The 24,004-nt window shown below is 36.0% G+C and overlaps 1 protein-coding gene across 2 annotated transcripts in view; it reads right to left on the bottom strand.

Annotated features, from left to right (window-relative positions):
• sorbs2b (sorbin and SH3 domain containing 2b) overlaps nucleotides 1–17,486 on the bottom strand; it is a 52,614-nt gene extending 35,128 nt beyond the window's left edge. For both annotated transcript variants that reach the window (XM_084430757.1, XM_084430756.1), the window contains exons 1-3: nucleotides 17,134–17,486; nucleotides 14,104–14,231; nucleotides 2,625–2,672 (exon numbers count right to left, since the gene is read on the bottom strand). In XM_084430757.1, coding sequence (XP_084286883.1) covers nucleotides 2,625–2,672; nucleotides 14,104–14,110 — 55 coding nt within the window. In that variant the 5' untranslated portion in view covers nucleotides 14,111–14,231; nucleotides 17,134–17,486. The remainder of the gene's footprint in view (nucleotides 1–2,624; nucleotides 2,673–14,103; nucleotides 14,232–17,133) is intronic.
• Nucleotides 17,487–24,004: the final 6,518 nt, after the last annotated feature.

Below are 24,004 nucleotides of genomic sequence, written 5' to 3'. Positions count from 1 at the left end.
TGCTGCTCTGACTGACTGTACAGGGTTCCCACACCTTTTGACCTAAGAATTTCCATGATTTTTCCATGACTCCCTTTCCATTTCCATTTTCCAGACATTACAAGCACATGGTTTAAAACTAAGCACAAAAATGCAGTGTATTGACTATAGAAATTCATATAACTTTTTAAAATGTCTTTAAAACCTGACTTTTCAGCACCTGGAAATCACACTTTTAAAATGTACCGATATTTTTCCCGGATTTCTCTGGTTTTACCTTTTACTGCTGTGTAAACACTGTATATAAGCACAAACATACCACTCAAAAGTTTGGGGTCAGTAAGGTTTTTTTTTTTAAATAACAGTAACTAAAAAACATTTACATTGAAAAATATATTTTAAATAAATGCCTTTCTATTCATCAAAGAATCCTGAACATTTTTACACAAAAATATTAAGCAGCACAGCTGTTTTCAACATTGATGATAATGAGAAATGTTTCTTGAGCAGCAAATCAGCATATTAGAATGATTTCTGAAGGGTTATGTGAAACTGAAGACTGGAGTAATACCTGCTGAAAATTATATTAAAATAGAAAACAGTTGCTTTAAATTGTAATAATCTTACCAACCACAAACATTAGAACGGTAGACTATATAGCAGTGTATTAAACAGTGTATTAAACACCATAACATCTAATACATAGCAAAAAAAGTATATTGTGCATTAGCCTTAAAGTGATAGTTCACCTAAAAATGAAAATTTTGTCAACATTTAGTCATCCTCAAGTTGTTCTAAACATGTATGAGTTACCTTTGTTCTGCAAAGAAGATATTTTGAAGAATGGTAACCAAATAGTTTCTGGTCCCCACTGACTTCCATAGTATTTTTGTTGGATTTATTTTTCCAGTCAATGGGGACCAGGATCTCTTTGGTTACCAACATCGTTCAAAATATTTTCTTTTGTGTTCAGCACAAGACATAAATTCATACAGGTTTGGAACAACATAAGGGTAAGTAAATGATGAAAGAATTTTCATTTTTGGGTGAACTGTCCCTTTAACTGTTTTCTAAGAACTCCTGGCATCCAAGGTTGCCACAACCAAATCAGAACCTAAAACTGAGGACACTACGAGATGAATCTTGCAGATTCTTCGGCTTTCAATGTTGGCACTGCCAGATGTAGCCTGATGGGTTTCCTCATTTCTGACTGCTATACCTCTGGATGTCAAAAAGGCAGTTTGGATGCCAGAGTCTTCGCCAGACTCTAAGAAGACAGAGTTCTCAGAGACAGTCAGCCAAGAAATAAGAACACCCCCCTGCACAGCTTTTCCCAGAATCCCTGAGATGAATACAAAATCACACGCTCTGCCCAACAAAAACAAGTCCTGTTGGGTCTGTGTGAAGGGAAAGGCACATTTTCATTCCTTTCTACCTCATAACACTTGATTAGTGTCAATTTTGTGTCAGTTGTTCACTGTATTAATTATTTGTATACGTTGTTGTGGCTGGTAGGCAGTGTTCCCCCTCCTTTTTGTTCTTGCTGAGCCAAACCTAATTCAACTGGTTAGACCCTTCAGCCACCCATAGTACATGAATCAATTAAATTAGGCAATTTTACGATTCTACATTTATTATGTAAATACATAATTAATAACAAAAAAAAATGGCTGAAGTTTTGTAGAGGGCACAAAAGCATGAATCAATGCTGCGTATTTACAGTACAAGATTTCAGTTCCACATTGAAAATCAATAGACATATGGACGGACTCCAGCTGAAATGTCGCCCATTCATTTCGCTGTGTTTTAAGAAATCTCTAGCTGTTAGCCATATATTTTTTGTGTGGCTTCTAAGTTTTTCCTGTCTATCTGGGAGCAGCATCAGATGTGCGCAGCTGCGAGCGAACCCGGTAGCCAGAGGATCTAGCTATTCCCTAACAATTTTGTGTTACAGTATCATTAAGATCTGATGGTGACAAATGGAAATACCATGGTTCTTTGATATACACTAAGCTTAAGGTAATTTTTAGAAAATAAATGTGTTTAATCATGCATTCAATTGATCAAAACGGTTTAAAGTAAAGACATTCATAACGTTACTAAATATTTCCATTTCAAATAATTGCTGTTCTTCTGAACTTTCTATTCATCAAAGAATCCTTGGGAAAAAAAAGGAATCAAGGTTTTCACAAAAATATTAAGTAGCACAACTGTTTTCATTGATAATAACAAGAAATGGCTGCTGAAAATCCAGCTTTGACGTTATTTTAAAATATAGTAAAATAGAAAACGGTTATTTTAAATTGCAATAATATTTTTTACTGTTTTACTGTAATTTTTAGCCTTGGTGAGCATAAGAGCCCTTTTTAAAAACATCATTCTGACCCCAAACCTTTGAACAGTATTATAGTAGGTAATGATTACCATATTCATATATAATGACTTTTGTATGATTCTCCAACGTAAAAAAAAAATCTTAAAATCAAATTGTGCATGTCAAAAATTACCATTGCAAATTCCCAAAAATTGTCATACCGTGTCAAAAAACATGACAATGCCAAAGTACTTTTTATTACATTTTTCTTGATATTTTAATTTGCCTTAAATGATTTCAACCATGCAAACTGAAACTGATTTGAACTAACCTGTGTTCATGTTGAAGATCTCTCCTTGTGTCTTGATGTCACACAGTCCTGAAAGACATATCATTAAGAATCAGTCAGCAACCCGCACTCCTGGGTAAGTAAACCATTGATTTATCCGTGTGTACGGCATGTATGAGTGCAGGTAGAGTGGTATTGACGTACCATCTCTCCCCGGCACAGCAGCATGCTAGCAAGTGTCTAATGTGGCTGGTTAACATCCCTCTTGGGATATGTGGCCCTGAAGTGAAAGGTGATACAAGCCTGGCGTTTCAGCTCAGAAACACGCAGCGCAGTATCAAAATACACACCATACATACACATATATCCTCACGCATTCTCTGATCTTACACATGACCACTTTTGGTGTGTTAGAGCTTAACAACTCTTTGAGTTCGTTGCCAGAAATGTACAGCCGTCACACACTAGTAGGGGGGCTATTGTAACTAATTAAACCCCTGTTTAGTTTGACCTAGATTACTAATTTTTCAGTGATAGATTAACAGCCCATGTGACCCTACTCCGGAAATATCTCACTTTTATTTAGCACTTGCTGAATATTTCAGGGATGGTCTATGATAGGAACACTGTCATTTAATCACATTATTACATTACTTAACTCATCAGCAGAGGCAAAGAGCTGCAAATATGCCAGATAGGAGACACCGTGAGCGTGTGCTCATGTGCAAGACGCATGTCTAGCTTTCAGAGTGCCATGGCAGGCACGTGTGCCACTTGTCACATTTACGTAGACCACCCGTCGTTCAACACCCAAAGTGTGCTGCACCTGAGACCATCCTTTGATAGCGGTATGCTACGCATTCACAGGTCATGACAAAAGACAGGCATTCAAATTTGCTATTCTAAACCTTTTAAAGGGATAAATTCAATTTCTGTCATCATTTACTCACCTTCATGCCCTTCCAAATATTTAAGATTATGTCAAGCAGTGTTCGTGCTGTTCTTTTCCATGTAATGAATATGAGAAGGGTGACCAAAAACGACAAAAAGTACCATAAAAGCATCATAACAGTAGCCCAATTTGCTGTGTTGTCTTCAGTTAAGTGTCACCTGGCATCTTATTACGTACTTGTATAAATATTATTTGTATATTATATTTTAAATTTAGTCTAAGCTTTACTCATTTTCTTATGTGCTTCTGTAATTTTAATATTTTATTAAATTTTCCTGTTTAGCTTTATTTTATTTCAGTTTTAGTTTTTAGTAATTTTAGTAATATTTTATATATATATTAATACTTATAGTACTGTTTTATTGTAGCTTTATTTCAATTAACAAAACTATTTTTAAAAAGTTTTAGTGTTCTTTAACATTAACAAGACCGATAACAACTTCTGACTTTTCCTCACAAAAGCTATTGTATAACATCAGATGATTTAGAATACAGCCTATGAGTCATATGGACCACTTTCTGTGGTGATTTATTGTCATTTTTTAAACTTAACAGCCGCTGTTCACCATTCACTTTCATTTTATGAAAAAGAGCAGTGTCAACATCATCCTCCTAACTAAAGTACAAAAAACAAAACAAAAACAACATCATTTTGGGGTGACCTATCTCTTTAAAGGAGTTTGTCAATTCTAAATTCCAAAAAAAAAGTGTCATACATTGTATCATCAGTTCTGTATAAAGGTAAATAAATAATCACCATCAGCCCTTAATAAATCATTGAGCCAAACAGGATTGCCCCATGCTGAGTCTCATTAAAAAACAGACCCAGAGGTCATCCTCAAAATAAATCTTCAGACACCACAGCCAATAAATCTGGATAAAAACACAAGGGACAGTTTTGCCTGGGACACCACTGGACTTTGCTAAATCACAGGTTGTAATGAACTGTCTGCAGTAAAAGATTATGATATTGGATTTCAAGGGTGCAGACTTGTGGCGACAGAACAGCTGGAGGGGAAGGGAGCTGGACACTCGCCTAAGAAATGGACATAGCTCCACATTTATATTCATGAGCAAGGCTCACACTGGTCATTTACTTATCTATCCAAACATTAAGAATCATTCTGTCGGGGAAATGTCACAGACAGCCAAGCCAATAAGCCATGCTAATTTCCATTGCCATCAATATTTCAATGCGTTTGTCAAATAAATAGCTCCACCACGAAAACGCTCCAAGAGGACAAGCAGTAACCATGAAAGCTCCAGTTTATGCTGAAAAATAATTTAAAATGCTACAAGACTGAGCATGCATATCAGAATAAGTGACAACAAAAATGTACAAAGCGTGAATACAAAATTTTGCAGCATTTACACCTTAAACTTCTATGACATGGAATGTTTCTGAAGACAGCATAGCCAGAGGGAAATATTATAGGTAGGACTTGATTTTACCCCTCGTCAGGATTGCTAAACTTTGATATTACTGTTTAATATGATTTCTCTCCACTTTTGTTATCTCAGCACAAAAGTAAATTAAAGAGATTAATGGCAGTTCCAATTCCAGATTGAGCTGCGAATGGGTCCCATACAGAAATACGTAATCAACTGGGCTTTATCGTTATTATCGCAGGAAGACTAATTCTTATCGTGAGGAGAATTTTTAGCTGTATATCGCAAAGGATAATATATCGCCCATCCCTAGTCAAAAGCAAATAGATCCCATTATAATCAGTGACGCTGTCTACAGTGAATATAGCATACAGATGCATGATATACTGACAACAGAACCAATGGAAGAGTGGAAAAAACATTCGCTTTGATGAGTCCAATTTAAACAGCTTGTTTGCGTCTCTGTACAAACTTCAGAAGGATCCCAGTGTCGGACACAAGTGGATGGTTTATTTTAATGGAGTCCCGGAACCCGTCTGAATATTATATGTTTGTTCAGAGCATTTTGTTTTGTCAATGAGGCACAGTGTAATGGAGAGTTCGCAAAGAAACTTTTGTTAAAAGACGAAGCAGTCAGCTGTATTGAATCTGACAGCAGCTGCATCACAAACCCTAAGTCAATTAATTCATAATACTTTGTCTGTAAATGACGGTTTTATAATGTTTTCAAAACACTTACTCACATGCAACAGAAATTAGGCATTGATACTGTTTCCTATGCAATGATGTGAGCAAATCATAATAGTGCCCGTTTACTGACAAGCTTTAAAGGAGCCGCCCCTTACAAATTTATAATTTCAGACAGGGGGTCAGAATGAAGGTTGAAAATAAACATTTTTCTGCTTATGTTTGTTTGTTTTTTGTGCAAAAAACCCCCCATTATTAACATTATAAGTGAACCTCAGGGAACATATTAAAATAATTATGCCATGATCCCTTCAAATTGGGTCAGTTTTAATTTTACAATGTTTGTAAACATAACCTAAGCCATTTTTTATGGTAATAAAATACACACTCGTACTGTTTGTACACGATCATGTTGCTCTGTTTTGATGGCTTATTTATAGTCAGATTTCTCCGACTTCTGCGTAAGGACTGGACATGGGCCATTTTCACAAGCCTAACAGCCTTTTACCAGAAGTTAGGGATGAAACCATGTCATAAGTAGTCTCCATGAGTAGTGCTCAAGTGCCAGGACAGAAAAAGATTAAAAACAGCTATGCTGCCAATTTAGAGCTAAGAGAGAGCTGAAGGCATTAATGGATTCAGTCTTAACATTTATTAGTCTGTTTATTTGTGATGAATTATTCAATGTTCAAAGGCCAGAATGGTTTAAAGGCTATAATGTGTTGTCTTCAAAGCAGCTTTATGCACTCTAGTTATACAAATATTATTTAGATTTACATATATATTTATGCAGATATGAAAGCCACAGAGTCAGGCCTATGCAGCAAACATATAGTTTAGAGGGACATTGCTTCTCCAAAAGTAAAAAAAAAAACAGTGATCAGCTTTATAGACGATAAAACCAATAAATATAGGTTTTGTAATACTTTTAGTGGTGTTGGTTTAAGTTCAAATTTAAGAGCATAATTAGAAAACATAATAAAAAAAGCTGAAATATCAGCTCTAAATGGAATGTTCTACCACAGAACGCAGATACTTTTTGTCCTGGATACTTTAGTGTGTATAATACGATAACAGTAATTGCATTCCCTTTGAAAGCTATGGATTCTGCTGATGCATATCCTACCTGCTGGAGATTCTATTATGAATGTCTTGAAATAGATGTCCTCAGAAGAGCAATTTAATGGTTACATTATGGCTCCTGCCTTTCTTGACAGTCAAAACATAACATCCGAGTAATGGGCTCTCTAAAATCCCCAAAGTAAGACAGTAATATGCTGGATATGCTGCTTGTATTCTCCAAAATAGGAAGAATCTCTTTCTTTTCATCAGGGACTTCCAAACAGGCTATTTATATGAGCATCTCAGTCAGGACACAAGAAGTTCTATGTTCTCCTAAATGTTAACTTCGGAATCACAATTACATTAAGTTGGGAACTGTGCATGTTTGCTGCTGTGCTTTCCATTTGATGCAATGAGTCCCACACATATTTTCTAAAGCCTTAGATAATTGCTTAAATTGTTCCCATGTGTTTTAGGAGTATAATTTCATTTCTAAATCCAGCTCCTAATACAACATAGCTACTGTGTAGTACTCGAATTGAGTACCTAAGAGTGATAAAGCTTTTGAAACAACAACTAAAGTAAAGCCTTAACTTAACTTTGGATAAATTTCATTCTATGTGTTCAATGGATTATGTTCAGTGAAAGGTATCATTTTACCCTGGAAATAGAAGATGAAACAGATTAAATGTTCAATAGCTTTTTGTATCCAAGAAATTAAAATATAGAAATTTAACCTGATAGATTTTTACTGGACTAAAAAGTGTGACAATTACAATTGCACTGATATTGGCAAAATGAACACACATGGCGATCAGTACATCAAAACCTCAAATCATTTTGATAACATCTCCAAATTTAGTTTAGAGTAATGGGTCCAACATACTTGAACAACTGCTATTTTCGAGCCTTACTGATAGAACTTGGTTTATGCAACTTCGAGTGGGTCACAATCCAAATATGGCACAGGGCATTACAGGTCAAGGACTGTGAGTCTACATGTTTCCCACTATGGTTAAATGACTGTGCAAAGTGCATAACACATGATCTTGCCACAAGTGAAGGGATTGAATTAAAAGAGACCCTTGTGATTTACACGTTTGTGCCAGAAAGTATGCACTGGCATCCATGTGAGCGTGAGTAGTTAGATATTGTCTAGCCGAGCCAATGAGAGGAGGATATTGGGACATCTGCCAGAACTTGAGTGTTTCTGCTGTGATCCAGCTGGTGGAAACAGCAGGTGCCCTTGAGGGGTCATGTGGCCTGCAGATTCGTCGCCAATTCGACATTTGAACAGCTAGAGATCGAAAGCCAGGAAGATTCCTGTTTGGCTACAGTATTACTTTCCCAATTTTACTCCTTTATGGAATTGAAAGCACGTCTTCAAGATAAGCTTGGACTGCTGTAAAAAGCTGATTGTAAAAATCTCAGATAAGACTTAAGGGAGTCTTTAAATAAAATAGTTAGTCAAAGGATTTCAAAAACCATTGAATGCATATTCTTGGTTCAATGCAACTCAATCAACAGCATTTGTAGCATAATGTTGATAAAAAAAAATGTAAAAATCAACTCGTCCCTTATTTTCCATCAAAATTTTAAGATTTAGAAAATCTGAACAAATTTTTTAATAAAATCAGTTCTATTAATTATTCTGTTAAAACTTTTATTTGAGCTGTACAGTTTTTATGGCGTTGTGTTTTCATAACAAAAAGGTTTAAAATTGGATAGAACTTTAAACAGCAAAGGTTTGTTCTCGTGCATCATGCAAGTATGGTTGAGCTTCTATTTACTATTTGAGTGCTCTATGTTCATCGACCAATGTTTATACGTGAATCCATTTTGTGAAGTGGACCCCGCTCATTTGCAGGGTCCACTTCACACACACACACACACATTTGATTTAGCACAGGTTTAATTTTTATACGTGAATAAGGGCCTAAATTAAATGTGTTCATCATAAAAACTGACCATGACCCTTTAGAAGACATCAGAAGACTTCTCTAATAATCTCAAAATAGGCTTTTAATAGAGGGACAGAAATCTCTCAGATTTCATTAAAAATGTATTCATGTTTCGAAGATGAACGAAAGCCTTATGGGTTTTGGAATGACATGAGGGTGCTTAATTGATGACAGATTTGTTTTGTTTTTTTGCCAACTATTTGGCGAAACACTGTCCACAGGTGCAACATTAAGGAACATTCTCATCACAGTGAGTCAAATAGCTTTCAGGAATATTGCCCTGTGTTTTGTGCCAAAAGCTTTTATAGTCTTTCTAGATGTATCTGCATCATAACATTTGAGCCCTCTGTGTGATACATACCACACAGAAATTCAATTTCCATATAGACAGTAGTCAAAGTGGGCATTTTGACCTCAAAGACCACCAATAATGTGCTGAAGATTTTATACGGGCACATTATTACTACTATGGAAAAAATCAAGACACAAGAATGATATTCTGAGATATAGCATAGCTTCCTTCTTACATCTGTTTTGTCATTTTAGACCTCCCTAAACAGTACACATTGGCATCTCTCCTTTTTAGGTAGAGTTGCCATAAATGGTGCCTTCAGCACGTTTCTAAATGTTTTTGACGAAGTGCACGAGTTGAGGTCTACAGATAAAAATATCATGATGAAAGCATTTCAAAACAATTGAAAAACCTGTCTTTTTATGCATCTTTTAGAAAGAAGCTCTGTGCTATGTAAAGATAGGAAAGCTTTTAGAGGGTCTCAATGTATACACACACAACAGCCAGCGGCTGAAACAGGGACCCAACCTGAGAGCCAAGATAAGCAGCCAGCACTCATCATTCCAGCACCTTCTCCTAGACGCAATCTGACAAATATCTAAATGGGCTGACATTTACAAAACCAGTTGGACCCATTCCTCTGACAGAAGCACTCCCCTGGGCTAGAAGATCCATCTGCTAATTAGGTGTTTAACCTCTGGAGGGCACCCAAAGTGACAGACTGCTAAGTCTTCTAGTCCTCTGACATGATATCGCCATTTGTGCACTAGCAAATCATTTGACATCCTGCGTAGTTTCTTCCATCAGAAGACATCATTCCAAACAATCCGATATAAACAGCCACATGATATCAAAGAGAGGTCCAATAGGTCTTTGCAACTTTTTGCATTCTACTAGAAAATCCTCAGTATTATTTCAAAACTCTTCAAACGGACCTAAACGCTTTAGCAAACAATGAATTGGCTCGCAAAACATTTCTGAGCCGATCTAAAGGGATTATTGATTCAACAGCTATTCAACAGCTACCCTATTCAACAGATCTTTGTATTACTTTACAGTATTGCTCAACCCTGTATGCGATACAGGGTTGAGCAATATTTGAAAATGATTTGGTGACAAAATGAAGCATAATCGTGCATATTGGGATTATTTCAAAGCACTTTTTATTTGTCCATAAAGGTCATTAACTTTGATTTCTCGTGATTTGCTGGTATAAGTGTCTGTTAAGACAGATATAGCATCGGTGGATAAAACTTCAAGGAATAGTTCAACCAAAATGTTTAATTCTGTCATCATTTACTCGCCTTCATTTAATCCCAAATGACTTTTTCTTCTATGGAACATAAAATAAGTTATTTTGTGGAATATGTCCATATAATAGAAGTCATTAGGCTGCGATGTAGTTTCGCAGCAAGCAATTTTGCGTTTAAAATTGGTCTAATAGCCGTCCAAACACAGCCCTGACGTCTAGGCTAAAACAAGGCAAAATTGGGTCTGTCAGTGGAAATTTAATAGACGTCTAAACCATAGCCCAAGAATAGACTAGTCATCAATTAGATAACGTCAAATAAATGAAACGAAATACCTTGTAATCACTGTTGACTTTGCTTACATAATGGAATATCATACATCTCGCCAGTTATTTTGGCAAAACCGACATGTAACCAACTTCAAGGTTATTTTGGCTAGAAGTGGGTTACTCATAGCCGGACTATAGCGGGTCTATAGTTAACCTAGACGGTGAAATGACGGCTTGCTGAGTTGGTTCTCAATATTCTTCAAAATATCTTCTTTTGTGTTCCAAATAAATAAATGCAGGCTCTGAACGACATGAGAGGGAGGGAATGATTTTAGGTGAACTATCCTTTTCAATAGATTCATTCTTTCAATTCATTTATCATAAATCAGTTCATACTGCTGATTAAAGTGAATTGATTCAAAACTTAATTTATCCATTTATTCATTAACATCATGTTAAAATGTAGTTGTTTTTTCTTTAAATAGCTTCAGGGCTATTGAGAACTATACTTTGAATATTGTGAAATATTTTCTTTTTTACTATATCGTCCAGGCCTACAGTGCGGTAATGAGTTAAAAGTATAACAAGGGTTCATTTTCAGGAAACAGGGATTGGGCACTCCTTTATTATACAAAGTTAAAAATACCACAGTCACGAAAGAGCCCTCCCCATAACAAAAACAGGAGCAGGCCGAGAGTCTGCCAGGCGGCCTCCTGTAAGACATCTTCATGACAGCCTTTCATGCTTCTGTGGTGATATTGCAGCAAATGTGTATTATACTGTATGTCATATTTGACCTCTCAAAGCTGCTTTAGCTCTATCTCAAGCAATTCCTAGCAAAAGTCACAGAAGTATCATGCATGTGCATTTTTATTAAACCAAACTGGGAAAAAGAACATAAGGTCACGTTGAAAGGATTGTGGTGTTATGTTATGATGGACAGTTAATCAATGGATGCCTTACATTACACAGTGAAATGCAATTTAGCTGATATTAATAAATGTTGTCAGAGAGACGTCAGATTGCAACAAAGGCTCTTTTTAAGTATGACAAGGAGGTATTATTTCAAACCGTGTACACGATATGTCTGTCAGGGTTGAATTAGTAAAAGCTGCCTTCTCTGTTTTAGGCCAGTACACACATAAATCACACGCATTGAAAGTAAGAACTAACTGACAGATGCATGCATTTATTTTAAAATTCTTTTTCACCTAGATAGTTTATATAATATTTTATGATGAAACCTTCACAAACTTGTCTTGGGATAAAAAGACTCTGAAGTCTCTGTCCTGAACTGCATGAAACATGCAAATAGCATTTGTTTATTTATATTTGAACTATTACATATGTTATATAAACTATTATCTAACATAAGATGTATCTAGTATGAGAAGTAGCTAGTTTTAAACATCAAATGTAAAATGTGTCCATTAGGTAGGCTACTGTCTTGACCTTCTCGACAATTAAAATCATATAACGACATTATTTTGATATTACATGTTGAACTTAATTCTTAATTTATTTTAGTAAAAATTTATTCGGTTACACTTTATTTCGATGGTAGACTTTAGACACTCTACTACAAGTAACTTTGCAACTACGTCAACTAAATGTGTTTGCAAAAAGTTTTTTTTTTGCTTGCAGTTTTGCAGACTTGGTCTCAAGACTAGGTATATGAGTGAATGGTTTCACTGATTAGACCCTTAAATACCACTTTTTAGTGTAAGCAAAAAAAAAAAAAAAAACCTGTAGTAGACTGTTAGATTATGGTTAGGTGTTAGCGTTCAGGTTAGTAGAATAAGTTGACATGCAGTTGCAAAGTTACTTATAGTCAGTTGAATGTCTGTTGGGATCATCAAAATAAAGTGTTAAGCCCCGTTCACACCGCCAGCGACACTAAAGTTTTTTGTATCAAAGCGACATGATCCCATTCATTTCAATGGAGCGCTGGCGACTTCCGGCAACACGAGCGACGCGAGACACGCGACAAAAGTTCAGAAATGTCAACTTTATGCAAATGAGTAGCGATTTTCGCGAGCGACAACCAATAGGAAAGAAGACTTTCAGTGGAGCTCAGCTCACGTCACCGTCTCGAGTGCAGGCAAGACAGAAGAGTTCTAGGCCGATTTCACTGTTTTATATGATTTGACTGTAACCACATACATGGATATAATAAAATGATGCATGGAAAAGAAACTGTCGACAGTCTCAGCGAGTTTAATTCACACATTTAGTTCGAGTGTTGTAATTTTATGATGCAAGTTTAGCACTGCTGCAGTTCATTTTACAATTTCCCCTGCATTATGTTGACTATTAGGGACAAGAAAATTGATTATTTGTCAAATTCGAATGACGTTTTTGTAATTTATGACAGTATGAGTTAATTTGTTGATTGATCCATCGTTAATCTAGTAGGCTAAATGATTTAATCCACTGAACACTGCTGTGGTAATATAAAAACACTCTCCCAACAGCATACTGTTTCTTTTGAGCCTAATTCCTAGTCAAATTAAAATGATATAGTTGTATATATCACTAGTGATGGTATTTTATATAGATATGGCCAAAGACGTGCAGTCTACCAATAACATTAGAGCAACAGCACTACAAATGCCCACCAGCGACTTCACAGTACAGAGACTAGCGACATACAGCGACGAAGTCGCTGGCGGTGTGAAAGGGGCTAGAGGATATAAGCAGACAGTTTACTGATACTCTAATGATTGTTAGTTGACATGTAATTGAAAAGGTACGCATAGTTTGTAGAATGTCTAAAGTGGACCATCGAAATAAAGAGTTACCAAAGATCTTTTAAATATTAACTAATTTTAAATACTAAAAATACAACATTTAGCTGGAACACATTCTGCGCTCAACACTATTACCACTTGATTTTCTATAAATAAATAGCAAATCCATTACAAAACTCTATCATTCCTTACAATTTGCAACGTAAAGAAGTACAGTATTTTTTTTTAGGATCCTTTCTACAGCTTTGTGCAAGTAAATAAATCTAATTTTAAGCAATTTTTACACAAACTGTAGAGTTGACAGAATTCATCAGACTCAAGCATTCATCCATGTTACCCAAGTTGTTAAGAACAAATACATTTCTGTAATTCTGTAACCATACTAATCACTACATTTAACATTTGGTCCCAAACTACATTACATTCAACACTATTACCCACTGTTATAGGGTGTGTGTGTGTTTTGTTTTTACACTTGTGTTTTCATTTTACCATTAATTAATTTGTTGATTGCGAATTTTGATTGTTAAAAACAAATCATACATCTCAGGGTTTAGGCATGTCCCAAATAATAATAATAATAATAATATATCATCAGGAGTACTGCATTAAAAAAATCTTACAAATAAGTCCTTTCTTTTCCTCTATTTAAAACTGTCAATGATGAGAAGAATCAGTCATTTATTTAATATGCTTAACACATGCTAAATATTGTGTCTATCCACTGCTTGTTTACAGGCTCTTTTATTATATTTACATCATCTTTATATATATGATAGAAAGTTCATTATTCTGATATTTACAGGACAAACTTCTTTCTTATATCGCATGCAGCTGATTAAAAAAGAATACAAATATTTGATCAAATATAATACACAATCCCAAACCAAGAGAAAGGTAAATCCTTACCAGGCATTAGGACTGAAATCAGGCGTCGGGTTTGAGCTGACAGGCAGCAGGATCCACGTCCACACTTCCCACTTTAGTCCTGAGATCCACTGCGTTTCAGGGTTAAAGTCCCAGACTGCAGCTGGCTTCTGGAGGCAAAAGATGTAAGAAAGTGAGAGGCAAGCCCCCTCGCTAAACAAGTGCTCAAGCTATTTTCAGATGGAGACATGCACGTCTGCAGGCTGGAAAGTTACTCCACGCCTCTGGAGAAAACATATACAGATCTGTGCTTAAGAAGATGAGTGGTCAAACATCTTGGCTATGCCAGTGCATACTATTCACCACCATGCGCTAATGTGTACAATTTAAGCTGACTGCAGGTAACGTTTAAAAAAAAAGAATCAAAATCTAAACAAATCTGAGGAAAAAAATTCAAAACATCTCTGTTTATACATAAATTAACAAGGGCAACTTTTAAGACTTTTAGTTAAAGTTCCCTAAAGATGCATTTCAGTGATCAAAGCTCCATAGATTCTGGCTCTATTTTTGTCCCTGATACAGTTTGCTGATGACAGTTATAATTTATCAGCATGTCTAAACTAAAGTTTAGAGTGAAGAAAGTTGTCCTGTAGTCATGCTACCCTATGAAGACAGATTAACTTGCCACTCAGTATAATGCACAACAAATGAACTGTGTAAACCCCTCAAGACGACAGCAGGGCCAAAGGCTGAAACTCTTTCACCTCTAAAGAGATTTTTGTTGTTGTTGTTGTTGTTTTTGTTCTTATTGTGTTGTCCTTAAACACTATAACCCACATCAGGACAAATTTCACACTTGATTGCCCCTGCAAAGACTTTTCATACTGAGATTCACTTTTATTTCTAACAGCAAGAGAGCAACAGCTACACAGAAGATCTGACACCTTGTGATCTGCTCCCTCCCGTCATGAGAGATGCCGTCACCCAGAAGCTCAAGGAATGTGCGGAGACCGAAGGTGTCAGCACAAACCTGAGCCAAAGAAAACCACCCAGTAAAGCTAACATCACTCATATCCTCGTGCCTGAGATGACTTAGGTGTTACATCAACCAAAGCCTTTAAACTGAAGCTGAAAGGAAGGTATAAGGTCATGATCCAGGACTTAGCAAACGGTTTCTCAAAACCGAATAATATCAAATTATGATCTACGTTTGAAATTTAGCCTACTGGTGAGAAACAAAGTATAGGGTATAGGTATTTTTCAATTTTTTTATTATTTATTTATTTTAGGAAAACACAAAGGTCCAAATTAGATCTGCAACCCAAACATAGACACTTCAGAATCCATCACTACATTATCTTAGTATCATTTAGTATCTTTAGCATCCTGTTCACTCTTTAGGAACCATCAAAGCCAGATGGTGCATAAACCTACTCTCTCTCTCTACTGTTGTTATAAGAAACCTCCATTTTTGTGCATGTTCATATACTGTATTAGTATTTACAAATATCTGGGCCTTCTGTATTTACATGCATGATTCTCTTGCAGATATTATAATGTAAATAAATATTTAAAGAGAGTATTTTTTATGACTGTGTAATACATAGTGAGTAGGTTATGCACTTTGCACTTTTAAAAAGTTTTACATTTTAAAGGAATTTAATAATCTTTTGTTGTGCTTTCAAAAAGGACACTTATTGTGATGTGTGCTGACTAATACACTAAAGCACATGCAAAAGTACTTGATTATGACCTGAACTGTGGTGAGATATTCAATATTACATTTCATGTAAATATATTTTAAATGTACTAAACTGCAACTTACAAATGTAAAATTACAAATATACAAACAAGTTTCAATAGAAATTACATCAATAAATGCTTATATTTGGCAGTAAACTTTAACCATATTTTACAAATAAAGATGTCCTTCATAGATATGCACTCTCAAGTTCAAATAAATGCATTTAATATAAATTTAAACTACAATACATTTTCATTATTTGCAAATAACATGCAATTAAGTGTCTGAAACCATTACATTCAATTTGCACTTACTGGTAGCACATTCTTTTAAAGTACTATAGCCTATTATTTATATAATAAATAGGCCTTCTCTTTTAGAAATTATGCCAGTGTTTTTTTTTTTTTTTTTTCACAAGGGTAACTCAGGGCAAACTTGTTAAATTGTTTAAATAATTAAGTGGTAAGGTTGTCATGACCTTTGACACTCACAGTAGCAGCAGGCACTACTCAATCCCAACCCAGCTTTTTATTATAGCCATATATTTAGTAATATTAAGATAGATGTCTCTCAAAAAAGATAATGGCAGAACTTGTGAATTCCATAAATTGTAATATAATAAATTTTAAAAAATGCACAATAATAACATGCTTTTTTTCTTATGGAAAACGAGACTATTGTCATGTAGCTCATCTAGTCAATGACATAGTGCACATCTCTAATATTAACCTTCTTGACCTTGTGCCTCCTCAAGCACATCAGAGCCTGTGACACATTAATGACAGTTGCACAGCAACCATTGACCAAGGGCTCATTAAAGCTCCAGTGGAGGTAGCGAAAGGCCCTGGGTGTTTTAATCATTAAATACCTGATGTAAATGCAATACCTTCCAAAAGACATTACATATGTGTGCAAACCATTTTGTGCTGAGTCTGACGTAGTTTTGTTTTTCTGTCGCTCTGATACTTCAATACAGTCTACTAGTAGATCTTATACGTGTCTGCTCTCATTATACATCACAAGCCTGACAGTTTCATAGTGGGACAGCGGGTCGAATATAACCGAAAGCACCTCACGTGCATCAATAGGCAGTTTAAGAATACTGTACAAAAAATAAAATAAAATAAATACTCAATTCAGTTAGTGCATAGCCTATTTTTTTAATAAAAAAATGCCATTTTGAAATGTACACTGCTTAATGAAAATTTGATAGTGCATATTGCTTCATGCAATTAACTAATGCATTGCATACGTTTAATTCAATAAAAAATGAATAAATTGAACGAATGCTAATTACTCCTGCAGTGCTTTTTGATTTGCGCACCTACCTCCCATGTGTTGTGCAATCCAACAGACTGAGAAAACGCGGTTTAAATTCCCTCATATGTTATTATCCCGTTGAACGAAATCACACACGTGTGTTTGCATCAAAAACATGAATTCGTTCTCGCGCAGCTTCTCGGCAACAACAGCGCGAGAGCCAGTCGATTATTTTTGTTCTTCTCAACAGGCACTATGGCTGCCCCGGACACAATATTCAGATTTTAGACGCGCTTTCTTGACTCAAGAGATGGAAACGCGGATCAATGATGAAGCATGCCGACCCCCTTCTCAATGCACTTGTTTTGGGTCGACAGAGATGAAGGGCTCTCATTGGTTTGGAGAAGATCCTGGTTGTCATAGTAACAGCCAACAGAGTGCATGCTTTATCATGGGATGTAATGAATAGCGCAGTACCCCTCCCTTGTGGTGGATATTTACTGAGGAATGTTTTCCTGGAGGTATACACTCTATGTAATGATGTTTAGAGGAAGCTCATTGTGGAAACGACAATGGACCTTTCATTAAAGTGACAATGCCTCCAGTAATTTTATTGCATTATATGTGAATGTCGGTGTGTTGACTACTGTGAAAGAAAATTACTAAGCAAAGCAAACTAAACCATCACTTACATCTTCCACCAGTGTGCATCCACTCATGTCTGGGACATTTTGCTGTTTGAATCGCCAAATCAGTGTGCTGTGGGGAAGATGTGCTGCCATATGAAATACTTTACAATAAGGTTTCATTTAATGAGTTAACATGAACCAACATTCAAGCATTTATTAATATATTATTAAAATCAAAAGTTGATGATATTTATTGGACCTGAGCTAACATGAACTAACAATGAACTGCAGTGTTTGTATTAAATAACATTAAAAAAAGAATAATTAATAACAAATTCATAGATAAGTAACGAGACCTTACTGTAAAGTGTTACCATAAAGTAACTGAAGTGAGATTTTTAAGTAAAATGCCAGTTCGTTTCTCTTTTTCGACCACTTTGAATGACTTTACTGATGAAGAAGATCAAGCTGAAAACTATATTGCAAACCTATGGGTTAGTTCACCCAAAAATGAATTTCCTGTGGAAAATGAAGATTATATTTTGAAGAATATTTCAACTGTTTTAGTCAATGGAGTTCAAAACAACACTGGACCCCATTAGCTTTCAATGAAAGAAAATATATATTTTTCAAAATATGCTCTACAGGTTTAGAAAGACACGAGGGTGAGTAAATGATGACGTAATTTTCATCGTTGGGTGAGCATGCCTTAATTACTGGTCTAAAATCACTTTGGTAGTGTAAAATAGGTCAAACAGGTGTGAATGAACCAAAACATCAATGGGAAATAATCTGATACCCACTCTGCCTTCTGTTACTCTGATCACATTAAGCAGGTCACCCTGCAGACATGCCACATATTTCATCGAGTACCATTTTGGGAGTTTCCTTGTCCCTGATAGGGTTGCTTGAGCCTGTCAGACATTCGCTCACACATCTAAATTTAACCAGCAAACTGTCAACTACCACTACGCTTTGCACTTTGTCACCTTCAAGAGACCAGACAGGGCCGGACAGAAAAACTATGGGAAGATAATAATGCTGCATTTCAGATAGCACTATTTTGATTAAACCTGTGGATAAGTGCTTATACTGCCAGCTGATTAACAGAACTGTATATAATTAATCGCACTGATTTCTTTTAAAATGCCATTTGCCTCTCTCAGTACACCTTGTGTAGCATTTCACAGTTATTTCAAAGCATAGAAACTGCTTCAATGGCTTTATTCAGCTCTTTAAGGATTGCTGACATTCCACTTGTGTTAATCTTTTTCACATGGAAATGTTTGATTTCTTTTTAGGGTTTATAAGCAGCTGGTGGAGAAATATAGGGCATCCCACATATTACAATGTATTATATTATATTACTTAAAAGCAAATGTGCTTTGAGGTACAATAGCAGCAATATTACAAAAATATGTTGCTGCATGGACTGAATTTTGGATGCGCACAGAACTAATTTATGACAAAATTAGCCTTGCTAAATGTGATCCTCTAATAGCTATTTCAGAGAGGAACTGAGAGCAGAGATAAATGGAAATCACATCTATTCCCTTTATCCCCTTAGGAGAGAAACATTCAACTGGGATTTTGAGGGAACTCACATTGCCCCCTACTGGTATGTTATGTGTAATAGACATTACAAAACTGATCTGTCTTGAAAAGAGCAACACAAATTTAGTTTTTATATCACTCTGCAGTCTCTTGCACACAATCATTATTTTATTGAAATTAATATTTCATATCCAGTTTGTGAATAGCCAAATAAAGTTGGATAACGTTTACTTGTTTGAGTTGGATAGTGCAGTCAGCAGGTTGTTTTTTTGCAAAAGAAAAACCTTCAGGTTTTTACAGTATCAGTGTCTGATCACCCTTTAGTGGTTTATTTCGTGATAATGGCCTGCTGACTGTACATTTTTATATCATACGGTGAGGTTTCTCTCACTAAAGGGCTAAACTGACCTTGGGGAAATTCTGTTTTTATCACTTTGCCTCTTTTTTGGGCCTGAGCTGAATAATCTAATATCCTCACGCCTATAAAAACACTAAATCTTAAAAAATCCTTAAAAAATGCACAAGCACGCCTATAAAGATGTTATTATGTGTCTGGATTGTAGGCTAAATCTTGTCAGTGAATTAAGTTTAATAACAGCAGTGCCATCCAGATGACATAAATGACCTCAGTAGGTCTACACATTAGCCTAAAGGTGTGGCATAACAAGACTTTGTGGCAGTGACAGAAAATTCCCAGAGGATGCATTGGGAATTTCTAATCAAATTTCAGGGCAGTCCTGGCCTAATGGTTAGAGAGTCAGAGTGGTAACCTGAAGGCTGTGGGTTTAAATCTCAATACTGGCTGAAAATTACTGAGGTGCCCTTGAGCAAGGCACCTAACCCCCAATCGCTCCCCAGGCGTCGCAGTGAATGACTCCCCACTGCTCTGGGTGTGTGTGTCCACGGGTTTGCAGCGTGTGTGCACTAACTTGGATGGGTTAAATGCAGAGGACAAATTCCGAGTATGGGTTACCGTCCTAGGCCTTCACGTCATGACACTTTCACTTCATCTTGTATTTCTTTGTGAATCTTCCTCATGAGGATAACCCTCACAAACATGACCCGAATGCTAAATAACTTATTTAAAAGCTGACACCGGCTTATCAGCTGACATATTTAACAGGCCTCCTTCCATTGTTCTTAAAACAGTATAGAGAATAAAGGTTCCCTCATCAGGGTGTAAGAAATTACCCCCTTCCCCCTGCAACAGAGCCCTGTTATCCCAGTGATTGCTGTGGGAGCCCCAAAAGGATAGTTTTACCTGCGGACAGAGTGTCCTCTGTCCACTTTATACAGAGGCTTCCATGTTGCTCTCTCTTTGTTGCCCTGCTCACACACCCACTCAGGCTGTAATTGGAATCTGGCCTTACACAATGACTGTGAATGAGGTGAAGGACTAGTCTGGAGCCACAGGCTGGGAAAAGCAGGTCATACCTGCCTACACACCTATGCACAATACCTACAAACCCCACCAAGGCCTGGAGTTCACAGGAAACTAAAACCAGTGAAATCTCCTGTAACCAAATACCGCGGGGTTCTTGGGTTTCACTGACACGTTGTTGCTGCACATACCTCTTTCTTTAGAGTACATTTTCACAAAATAATAATAATAATTTAGGTGTTTTCCTGTTAACAATTGCAAAAAACTTGAGCCTGTCAGTTTGAAGTGCTGGTAATGCTGTAAGTGAGTGCTAACAACTCAAGGCGAAGAAGGGGACAGGTTGAACTAACAGATAAAAAAAAAAAAAAAAACTCATCCTGAAATTAGGATTTTTTTTTCAAAAGATCAGTCCCAGTATATGTCAGAAGACAGAAAAAGATAACTTTGCATTCAAACTGTGAAAGAACAATACAATTAAATAAATGTAAACATCTACTTATGACATGATTGATATCAAAGGTTTAGATATCTAGATATAGTGCGGTCAAAGTCTGAGACCAGTGAAAAGAGCATCTTGAGCTTCAAAAGAGACACGTATGAGTGACTGTCTGTGCATAGATCCACATGATCGTGCCAGAATGTTAAATATTTCTTATTTGTTTTGTCATATTCTTTCTTTGTTGTAAATATTTAAATATTTTAAATATTAAAGAAAAAAACTATTTTCACCGCATTTTACCAGATTTTCATATATATAGTTATAAATATAAACTTTACTTTATTTTCTCATTTAGTTTAACTTCATGTACTAAAATAAGTCAAACTGAAGAAAAAATAAATAAAGACAAAAACACTCAAAATTGCTCATATTAAAATGAAAATGGAAAATATAAAAATTCAAAATATTAATAAAACTATGATAGTGCAGTGATACTAAAATAACACTGATGTTTGTTTGTTTTGCCCAGTGATTCCCTGTGGCTGATTATAACACACTGTATCTCTGATCACAACTATAGAATCAGTGTTAAAGAAACAGTCACTAAGTTATGCTGTCTTATGACAGTAACTTCCAGGTGACTTTGTTAGCAGCAGGGTCCTTGTACCAGACATGTGGCCTGGTCTTATGGGCTGAAAGCCGGCTCAGCTGAGTGTCACAGTCCTAGAAATAAACAAAGGTTGGTTGACTCTGTCGCCTCCTTGACGTTAAACACAAAGATGTGTCTTAGTTGCCAGAGTATACTGCATGGATCACCTATTATAGTACTGTCAGTTTGGTTAAAGCAAGTATTGACTACTGTATATAATCTTACATTTGGGAAAGGACAAAAAAGCATGAGTTTAAATTTGTCAGTTTAATACATCTCAAAGAGCTTATTTTCTCATAAAAATCCAAAGAAACAAATAACAGTGTATCAAAAAGCATAAAATGAAGACCCAGAGGATACATGATGTTATGTAATGATGCCCATGTACTGTATTATGGCATTTTACCCACAACATGGATTAAACATCAGTGTTCAGTGTCATTGCTTGTCTTTCCAGAAGGCAACAAGTCTCATAAGCTGTTTAAAGAGCTTAAAGCTGAGAGGGAAATGTGATAAATGCAACTCTAAGTATTACTATAATAAAGAATCTGTCAATATTAACCAGTGACAGCTTTGTGTCATTAAACACTCTTGTACATAAATGTTTGTACACAGATTCAAAGTTAAATCGTCTAAAGTCAGACTTTAAGGCAGTAGCAGTGCTAAAATCTGTTACAGTGGCAAATATTAGAAAACATTCATTCCTGTTTTCCCCCATTTAATAAACGTAAAAAAAAAACACATTACCTTTAAATGAAGGCATTCTGGCTTCTCATGGCAGAGGTTCTTGGTTCTTTCCCAGTCAGGATTGCAAGCTCATTGATAAGCTCATTGGCCTCTGTGTCCTCCACATGAGAGATCATATCATCCCCAGCTGTTATCCAAAACACGTACTGTATGTCAGTCAGTTCTTCTTTCGCTCCAGACTCCAGGTCCTCTTCCTAAGTGTCTGCTATCCAGTCCAAATCTCCTGCTTGTGCTCTTTTCTCCCTCTCAGCTTCCAGACTGTACCTCTTTGTGTTTTACCTTCCACTGCTGACGTGTTCCACAGGACACCCTCTGAGGTGATGAACCTGCACTGAACGGTACTGTATGGGTTACATCCTCAGCCAGAGCCGCTCCAAGTAAACACACACGCGCACACGGCTTCCAGCAAAGGAACAAGCGTTCTTTGTGTCTCACGTTTTACAAATACTATAAGCTGCCTGGGCTTAGCACGTAAGTGGACCAATCAGAGCTCAGAGGCTATGGAGGAGGCTGGGTAATAGGTATTAAATCAAAGCAGATGGGAATGACTGAATATATAGCGACAGGTTATAAGTGCTGGCGGTGAGCTGTTCAGTAGCTGCGGGTGGCAGTAATCCATTGAACCCGGCCTTTCAGACACTTTTGCATAAATATCTGCTCTATTGTCCTGCAAGGTTATTCCTGGTGTAATTTATTTTTGTTTCAAAGACCTGGATGAGGCGATTCACACAATGTTTGGTAGGCTGTTTGTTTAACTGAGGTTAAAGCATGTTATAACCTGGAAATGTTATTTTGGTGGTAAAAGTATAGTAGTGATTTACCATAGTAGATATGGAGCGAGAAAAGAATGTTCTCGAAGTAAGGCAGGAAGGAAAGAAGGGAAGAAGGAAAGGGGAAAACAACAGCTGAATAAATTCTCAAACGGATTCTGTAGTTCCAATGACCTAGAATCTAATCAGAATTTAAGACCAATTATTTTAGCATAGTAAACAAATCTTTTAGCCTACTAATCCTAAACAGACCAAAAAAAAAAAAAAAAAATGGAAGTGACATTAAAAGGAAAATTTCTACATTTACATGTAATCTATCTATCTATCTATCTATCTATCTATCTATCTATCTATCTATCTATCTATCTATATATATATATATATATATTTACAAAATTTGGTAACTCTTTATTTTACACTGTCTTTGTTACACGTTACATGTACTTCCTAATAACAGTAAATTATACATAACTACAGCAACTAACCCTAAACGTATACATATATAATAAACTTTAATAAACCTAAAACAAATACACATTAATATTGTGAATATTATTACAATTTAAAATGTTTCCTTGAATATATTTTAAAATGTATTTGTATTCCTGTGATGACAAAGCTGAATTTTCAGCATGATTACTCCAGTCTTCAGTGTCACGTGATCCGTCAGAAATCATTCTAATATGATGATTTGCTCATTGAACATGTATTAGTAGTGATATTATATGTATCATTATTAACAGTTGTGCTGCTTCATATTTTTGTGGAAA

This window comes from Rutilus rutilus, assembly GCF_951802725.1.
Source record: "Rutilus rutilus genome assembly, chromosome: 14".
NCBI classification, from domain to species: Eukaryota; Metazoa; Chordata; class Actinopteri; order Cypriniformes; family Leuciscidae; genus Rutilus; species Rutilus rutilus.
The sequence above is the reverse complement of the archived record's forward strand: the minus strand, read 5'-3'. Positions and strand labels throughout refer to the sequence as shown.